The sequence below is a fragment of the Xenopus tropicalis genome, chromosome 4, assembly GCF_000004195.4.
Source record: "Xenopus tropicalis strain Nigerian chromosome 4, UCB_Xtro_10.0, whole genome shotgun sequence".
Lineage (NCBI taxonomy): Eukaryota > Metazoa > Chordata > Amphibia > Anura > Pipidae > Xenopus > Xenopus tropicalis.
The window spans coordinates 120,829,165-120,837,676 of record NC_030680.2 but is presented as its reverse complement, the minus strand read 5'-3'; the positions used below and the strand labels follow the sequence as shown (position 1 = coordinate 120,837,676).

Below are 8,512 nucleotides of genomic sequence, written 5' to 3'. Positions count from 1 at the left end.
GTTCGGTCAGGGCTTGAGATGGTGAGTATCATGGCGGGTGTGTGGGATCCCAATCGGTGTGTAATCTCTGCCATCCGCCGCTGTCAGTGCATCTATGCGCTATATAGCTTTGTTATGTGCGCCTATGTGACAAAGGCGCCGGATATTTTTAACAGAGACCGCGGTTTGGGTGTGAATCGGGGCTTTGCGGCCTAAGTAAGGCACTGCCGCACTGTATATGCTTCTGTTCCGCTTCGCGGTTACGGCTCCTGTTTTGGGCCATACACCCTGTGCGGTGTCCTTAGTTGGAAGGTTAACAAAATGCCGCTCTTTATCTTAGTCCGGGACAGTGTGCAGCCGCCCCGGCACCCTTACGGTGCAGCATAAACATAGGCCCTTGTATCTGACTAGTTCGGGCAGTGTGCCTTGTCATCCCGTGTCACTAACATGCAGTTTACTCGGTTCTGTGCTCCTAGCCCTGAGCCTTGTGTGGCGGCCAATTCCGCCTTGGTAGTGTATGTGGCTTCGCATGGCGGCCTGGCTGTGGGGCCGATGGCCTGGTCACATGACCGCACTGTTCTGATTGGCTGTGGGACGTGCGGCCGCGGAGCTTCTTAGTGACGGCACCGGGATTAGGGGGCTTGTCACTGTCAGGCCGTGTTTGTTATAAAAAGGCTTTTATTAGTATACAGAGTGTGTGCTTGGCGGGGGGGCAGCTTTTATCCTCTCAAACCTATGCACAATGCGAGCTGATGCATGTTAATATTTCTCTCCTACAGTCTCACCGAAAGTTTTCAGCCCCCCGACATGGTTCCCTGGGCTTCTTGCCCCGCAAGCGTTCCAAGAGACATCGTGGCAAAGTGAAGAGCTTCCCTAAGGATGACCAGAGCAAGCCCATTCACCTGACTGCCTTCCTGGGCTACAAGGCTGGCATGACCCACATTGTCCGGGAGGTGGACAGGCCTGGTTCTAGTAAGTATTTAAAGGGATGTAGTAGTAGAACTTGCATATAGTAAGGGTTTTGTCTAGTGTGTGATGAAGGGAGTTATTTAAAAAAGGCAGTAAGTGATCTATGCACTGTAATTGGGGGGATAAAGGCTAGGTCCTAAATTGGAGAATTTTGTCTCCACGTTGCCTTGTAAACTTCCCCTACCAGTCTCCCTGTTAGTTTTGATTGAAAATGATAGGAATTGTATGGCAAAATCTGTCAACATTGCCTGCATTCTAAAACTGATCTATCAGTAGTCAGATTTCTGTGTTTTAAAAGTTGAAATACTGAGCTATAAATAAACCTTGTCACAAAGTAGGTATCTGGCTGTCTGACTGCCATGTGTGCTAAGAATCGCTAAGAATCACTAAGATACCTCTGTAAAGATCAGTTATGATATGAAACACCACTGAGCCAAATGGGCACCTAAGGCAATCTACCCTAGTGTCACCACTTTACCCCCTAGTTCCAACACTGGTATGAAAGAAGGCTTGCATGAATGAATTGTCTTGCTGTGGTCAACACTGCTGTCAAACTGCATTGACTAGACTGTGTAGCTCTTGTGACTAGGATTTAGTGTGTTCATACAGCTGATGTATTTTTCTTTCCCAGAGGTGAATAAGAAAGAAGTTGTGGAAGCAGTTACTGTGGTTGAAACACCTCCCATGGTAATAGTTGGTATTGTTGGCTACGTCCAGACTCCCCGTGGTCTGCGCAGTTTGAAGACCATCTTTGCTGAGCACATCAGTGATGAATGCAAGAGGCGCTTTTACAAGAACTGGTAAGGGCTGTGGAACCATCTCTGCATAACTTTATTATGAAGATAAAAGCATTATAGCACTTTAAACTATCCTGCAAATTATGAATTACTGGCTTGCTAGTGCAGGTTAGTTAATGTTTCATAGTACTAGTGCAGACATGCTGAAATAGCTTGGATGCCAGTTTATATTGGGGTAACTCAGGATAGTGTCTGTTCTACAGATGTTTTATAGTAACAGATTTCTGTCCCAACTGACTGCTACATCCTGTCTGTATGAATTAACTTATCTGTGGCAGGAAGCTGACAGTAGCCTTTAATACAAAAGTGCCAAAGTTATTTTGTTCTGTGAATCCAGTAGTGGCTTTCACCAGAGCAGCACTAATTGATCTGCATATAGCGCTTTTACGTATCATAAAATTTGTATTATGTTAAAAATGTATTAAATGTCTTTGTACTGGATTATGGCAGCTCCTCTCAGCTACAGTCTGATGAGCTCCAGGCTCCGCTTGCTGGCTGAAAACCTCCTTTGACGCCATGCAATGAGCCAAAAATCTTTCCTTGGTTGGGCCTCTTCCGCTCATGATCCCATTATGGGGCATGATGAAGGGCCTTTCCAACTCTTCTGATCTGCCATTAAAGGTACAAATCCAAGAAGAAGGCATTCACAAAGTACTGCAAGAAATGGCAGGATGACGAGGGCAAGAAGCAGCTGGAGAAGGACTTTGCCAGCATGAAAAAGTACTGCCAAGTCATCAGGGTTATTGCCCATACACAGGTAAGTAATATCCATGGTACATAATCTCAAAATGGCTTCAGTCCTCTCAAACTGATTTTTATGCTTTAAAAGTGTAGATTGCCATGTTTTCAGTAGGTTTTAGTATTGATAGAAGAATTTAGTATTGATAGAATTAAAGCTAAATTTACTCTTCCTCAAAGTAAAAGGCTATTGTAGTACTACAGGGAGTATGGTAAACTGATGGGCAAAATTTAAAGGATGAAACTTTTTCGACGGGCGGACAGACTGATTGCCAGAGGCAGTCTCTGTTGAATGTCGAATTCTGACTGCTTGCCTAAACTTCACAATCGCTAACTACAATCTTAAATGGTATAAAGTCAGGCTTGTTGTGATTTGCAGTGTATCTAACTGGCCTTGTGCTTGCTCCAGATGCGCCTGCTTCCCCTGCGCCAGAAGAAATCTCACCTCATGGAAATTCAAGTGAACGGAGGTACAGTAGCTGAGAAGGTCGACTGGGCCCGTGAGAAATTGGAGCAGCAGGTTGCAATCACAGGAGTGTTCGGGCAGGATGAAATGATTGATGTGATTGGTGTCACTAAAGGAAAGGGCTACAAAGGTAAGACTATTTGTTTCTAAACTTCCTTTTGTACATATTTAACATTGCAGAGTATTTGGATTTTAGCAAATGCATGTACTGACACTGATATTCTGAGGTTTTGCAGTTTTTTATTGTATGGGTTTCATTGTTCAGCAGCTCTTGAGTTTTGAATTTCAGAAGCTATCTAGTTGCTTAGTCTCATTTACCTTAGCAACCAGGCAGGTTTGTGAGACTGGAATATAAATAGAAAAAGAACTGAATAGAAAGAAGGGATAAAACTGTAAGCTCACAGCAATAGATCTCTGGTTGCTGTAAATATGACCAGAGACAGAATTCAAAAACTACAAATATTGAAGACTGCAAAGTTGCTAGGATTAGGATTTTAACATACTTAAAGGTGACCCCTCCCCCCTTATATTCTGTGCAATATGCTATGTATTATCACTTCACCAGAAAACCAGAGCAGTGTCTAGTCCATTCAGTGTTACTTCCATTCCTCCAAGTATCTCAATCACTCCCCAGTTACTGCAATCACTCAGCCAATACCCTAGGCCAGTGCTCCTGTTACCAGAAAAATCACTGGCCCAGGGTACCTGAGATCAAGGGATCCTCTGTGCATACACCAGTCCTGGGATTCCCAAGATAGACAAGGAAAAGAAGAGGTTTGCTTGGTTGCATGATCCCCAGGCTGGTGCAGTTTTCAGCTACCAGGGACATTGGCCTTGGGGTATTGGGTAAGTGATTTTATCATCTCTAGGGGGTGCCTCACATTTAGCACTCCCAGTGATTGTAACTTCCATTTTAAGCATCTTGTTTCCTATAGACCTCTGGGTGGGAAGTTGTTAGGGATGGAGTAGGGGTATTTTGATCTTTTGGTGGTTCTCAAAACTACCATGGTGTATAGCCTGTCCCTCTAGCTCACTGGCATTTGGTCATCCTACTAAGCATATTCTTGTATCCAAGTTAACAGTGCTAACAATACTGGCTTTTTGTCCATAGGTGTAACTAGCCGCTGGCACACAAAGAAGCTGCCCCGTAAGACTCATAGAGGTCTTCGTAAGGTGGCTTGTATTGGAGCTTGGCATCCTGCCCGTGTGGCCTTCTCAGTAGCCCGTGCTGGACAGAAGGGATACCACCACCGCACAGAGATCAATAAGAAGGTATTTTCCCTTAAACTTAGGATACTTCTTGGTTAAATTAAAAAAAACAAAACTGCCTATATAGTGCTACAAATCCTCATATCTTTTATTCTGTTTTTTAGATTTACAAAATTGGCCAGGGCTACCATTCAAAGGATGGTAAACTTGTCAAGAACAACGCTTCAACAGACTACGATCTGTCAGACAAGAGCATCAACCCTCTGGTAAGGTAAAAAAATGTTCTGTATTGAGTTCTACATGGCTATATCAGTTGTACCTTTACCTGCAATTGTTTATGCATGTAAGTTTTAGTTTCCACATAATGTGGAATGTATACATTTCAAGTATCTGTACAGAAAGTTTACCGGCACAGATCAGGATCTTATTGACACACTTTGCTATAAATTTACCCAGCACCTTCCAACAGGTTTAACAAGGGCCCCTTACATGTTGGATCTTAAGTTCTTTTACTCTACATTAGAAATCTATACACTGGCTGAGAAACTTTTTGCAGGCTCAGTCATGCTTTATTGCTTTTTGGCCTGTAATAGAATTAGTTTTGACAAAGTGACTTTATGTAGCTTTTTGGTTTCTTTAATGCCAAAGCTGCTGATGTCCTGTGATGAAGACATGGAATTAGCGCTGGGCGCAGCGCCCGAAATGCATGAGGAACTATTCCATGCTGCCTTCCTTCTGAGGACTGAGGAATACAGATATCTAGGAGGAATACTTCTATTTGAGTGTATTGAAATCATGAAATAACTTAAATAGGATTGTGTACTGTTAGGGCAGAGAACATGAAACTGACATTTAATTTCTGTCCATAGGGTGGGTTTGTTCACTATGGTGAGGTGAAAAACGACTTTGTCATGTTGAAAGGCTGTGTTATTGGGACCAAGAAGAGAGTGCTCACACTGCGCAAGGTTTGTACATTCTTTGGAAAACAGAACTTGACCACTTTTTCATTTTGCTGAACCTGGCTTAAGAACACTCTGCAACTGACTATTTTCCTTCCCTTAGTCCCTCCTTGTGCAAACCAGTCGCCGTGCCCTGGAGAAGATTGATCTTAAATTTATTGATACAACCTCCAAGTTTGGGCATGGTCGTTTCCAGACAGCAGAGGAAAAGAAGGCTTTCATGGTAAGTTGACTTAAAAGTGAGCCCCATTAAGGTTTGGGTTAAATGGGTGCGGTGTACTTTAAGTCTGAATTCTAAGTGGGGCATGGCAAAATGTTGATCTCTGAAGGTGGCTTTAACACTCTTCAAGCTGCCTGAACAGTATTGTAGGCTAGAATTCTGCCCACGGTTCGTTATCTGGCATACCCTCGAGCCAGGCTTGGTCCTAACTTCACTCTTGCAGGTCATGTGCTGGCATTCTAGAATCTTTTGTATCTGGGTTGCACAACTTTTAAGTGGATACTTGCCCATTTGCTTGGAAACAATGTGGATCTATAGAGGGGGTGGGGGGGGCAGCAAAATGTGGGGATGACTAGATTAAGGTCTCTGCTGTAAGAGCCATTAACCCTATACTTGAGTTTTGGTCAGTATTTAACATGCACTCTTGTGTATTTACAGGGACCACTCAAGAAGGACCGCTTGGCAAAAGAGGAAACTGCATGAATATGAACTTTGTTCCTGTTTGTCTGAGATACTACAGTTTTATCTGTGAGCTCTTAATAAAAATAACATCTAAAAATTATAACTGCCTGTGTGCATTTATATGAATTAATAAATGAGCATATTTATGATATGATCATAATATTATAAGGTGCTGTAGTAGACATGGGCAAGTTGTACTGGTCTTAAAGATGAATCAGATTTTAATTTTCACAATTATGGTGACTGTCTTTGCACACTAATTTTGCCATAAGTATTTGCCCAATGCTCTTACATTACATATTTAATTCCCATGTTCCTTTGAGGGGGCTGCCATATTTGTGCAGCAGGAGTCCAATAGCATTGAAGCTATTACTAACTGGTTGAGATGGGACAGGTTGGCAAAAGTCAGGTTTAGGAACATTAAGTAACCTTTAACTTAAAACCAGGCCTATAGGTGGAAAACCAACATTGCCTATATAACTTTTAATGTGCATTAATACTTTGAAGTGCCAGTATCACTAAGGTTGTAATTTGGAATTTCACCTTGTTTAAAATGGAAGTCAAAATAAAACTATACACAACTCTTAAACTAGAATACCTGCAGAAAAATGACAGCGGAAGTTTAGACTTCTATATTGGCCTATAGTTGATCTGCTTCAAAAGGTGCCAGAACAAAGCTTTAAATATGGAAAGCCATTTAAGTGTAACAGTGACAACTAGAACACTACAGTTTTTTTTTTTACTTTTATGATGTCACACAGTACTGACAGCAGACTTGCATTATTTTGGCTGCATCTCCTATCAGTCTGACGCTGCTTCCTCTGCCTGTCTGCTGCAAATCTAACATTCGATTAGTGATATGCACAGTCTTTGCCTATGCCTCTGCATAGAAGAAACTAATCACTGACCTTTAGGGCTCTGGCACACGGGGAGATTAGTCGCCCGCGGCAAAACTCCCTGTTCGCCAGTGGGATAGCAGGGGGAAGGCAACTCGGGGAGATTAGTCGCCCACGAACAGGGAGTTTTGCCGCGGGTGACTAATCTCCCCGTGTGCCAGAGCCTTTAATGTATGCAACTGGTTAGTGCACAAGCAACCAATGAATTGGTCCAGTAGGAAAAAAGTAAGGACAGCCTAGATGTTTAAGCATATAGGAAGTTCTTGGTGTCTGGTTCAAAATGGGCCAATCCCATTCCTTCAGAAAATTGATTAGAGAGATAGGAGGTTTAACAGGTGAAGTACAAAGGCTGCTGTAAAAGCTACTTTTTTATGAAATTTTTTTTTGACATTCTGAGAACATTGGTGGTGGTTAAATAAGATTTGGACACTGAAGGTGTCCCCCTCTGTCTGGGAGGTAGACACTGCCATCCATATGCCATGCAGCTCCTATTCTAAGCCAGCATGAAATTGACAAAGTCCAACCCAATCATCTAGTTTTTCTTTCAGCATTCTTCAGAATCTTTAGGATTTTTACATCAGTCCTGCCCATCTGACATATTCCTATTGCATGTACCCAGCACAGCCACTTATCCAGCCCCAGGCATCACAAGGGCAATGCAGGAATCTATAACAGGGCCAATAAAAAGATACATCTGTTTGAGCCAAGCTAAACCCTCTGCCACCCTGCTTCTAAGGTACAACCTGCCAGAGCTGCCAAAAAGCCAATGACAGTCTAAGCCAGATATATGCAAATTGCTAAAAGCAGCAATATAAATTGTGAAACAAGTTTATATACATATACCTCACCCTGAGGGACCATTTTACAGCTTTTAAACCATATTAATACCTGGTGTTTTGGGTATTAATGACATATGACCGTGATGAAGGCTCTACAGTGGAGCTTAAACAGCAGATTCTTTCATGATGCATCTAATACATTTTTAGTATTGATTAAGAAGTCCTGTGTTGTGCCAAGCCTTTTAACTATCTAATGATTAACCTGCAGCCTTCCAGCTGTCAAATATGCAGGACCTGCCAAACAGCTAATGAGTCTGTGCCTAGAATAAAAGAAAAACCCTTCTGTTGCTGTTTGTCAACTTCTAGGAGCCCCTGTTTGTCAAAAATAGGGTAATGCAGGGAGGCAAGGCCAGCAAGCTGTAATGGATGTATATGGTGGCTCAGCTAGTAGCACATCCCTTGCAGTGCTTGGGGCTTAAGCACTGCTGTCCAACTTATCACATGCAGTAGGCTGAATATTTATTTTATTGCATGGTTGAATATATTAAAACGGCGATCCCCAACCTTTTATACCCATGAGCCACATTCAAATGGAAGAAGTGTCGGGGAGCAACACAAGCATGGAAAATGTTCTTGGGGGGTGCAAATATGAGCTATAATTGGCTATTTGGTAGCCCTTAGGTGGACTGGCAGCCCTATAGAAGGCTCTGTTTGGCTTTACACTGGTTTTTATGCAATCAACATTTGCCTCCAAGCCAGGAATTTAAAATGTGCACCTACTTTGAGGCCACTGGGAGCAACATCCAAGGGGTTGGGGAGCAACATGTTGCTCACGAACCACTGGTTGGGAATCACTGCATTAAAATGATGTCCCACAGTAAAGTCTATGGAGCTTTTGAGCAGACTTGGGGCCCTTAGAGGGCAACCATCCAACCTGTGGGCCCCAACTGGGCAGCTTTGTTTAGAGTTTGACCCTGGCATGGGCAAAATCTGCAAAAAGATTGTATGTTCTTTCTGGGTGACTTTCCTCCCACAAAA

The 8,512-nt window shown here is 42.8% G+C and overlaps 1 protein-coding gene and 1 non-coding gene across 2 annotated transcripts; both read left to right on the top strand.

Annotated features, from left to right (window-relative positions):
• On the top strand, positions 1 to 5,899 carry rpl3 (ribosomal protein L3). The gene is made up of 10 exons (NM_001126603.1): positions 1 to 21; positions 759 to 951; positions 1,580 to 1,748; positions 2,367 to 2,502; positions 2,893 to 3,079; positions 4,061 to 4,221; positions 4,323 to 4,424; positions 5,028 to 5,123; positions 5,221 to 5,340; positions 5,776 to 5,899. The coding sequence occupies exons 1-10, from the start codon at positions 19 to 21 to the stop codon at positions 5,818 to 5,820; spliced, it is 1,212 nt and encodes a 403-aa protein (NP_001120075.1). The 5' UTR covers positions 1 to 18; the 3' UTR covers positions 5,821 to 5,899.
• LOC116410665 lies at positions 4,812 to 4,904 on the top strand. Its single transcript, XR_004222578.1, has one exon. It is a non-coding gene; the product is annotated as a small nucleolar RNA U83B (small nucleolar RNA).
• Positions 5,900 to 8,512: the final 2,613 nt, after the last annotated feature.

Excerpts from the sequence above, each read along its gene's own strand:
- rpl3 (NM_001126603.1), top strand. Across the intron at positions 4,425-5,027 it reads ACAAGAGCATCAACCCTCTG|GGTGGGTTTGTTCACTATGG; the intron begins GTAAGGTAAAAA and ends TTCTGTCCATAG. Across the intron at positions 5,124-5,220 it reads GAGTGCTCACACTGCGCAAG|TCCCTCCTTGTGCAAACCAG; the intron begins GTTTGTACATTC and ends TCCTTCCCTTAG.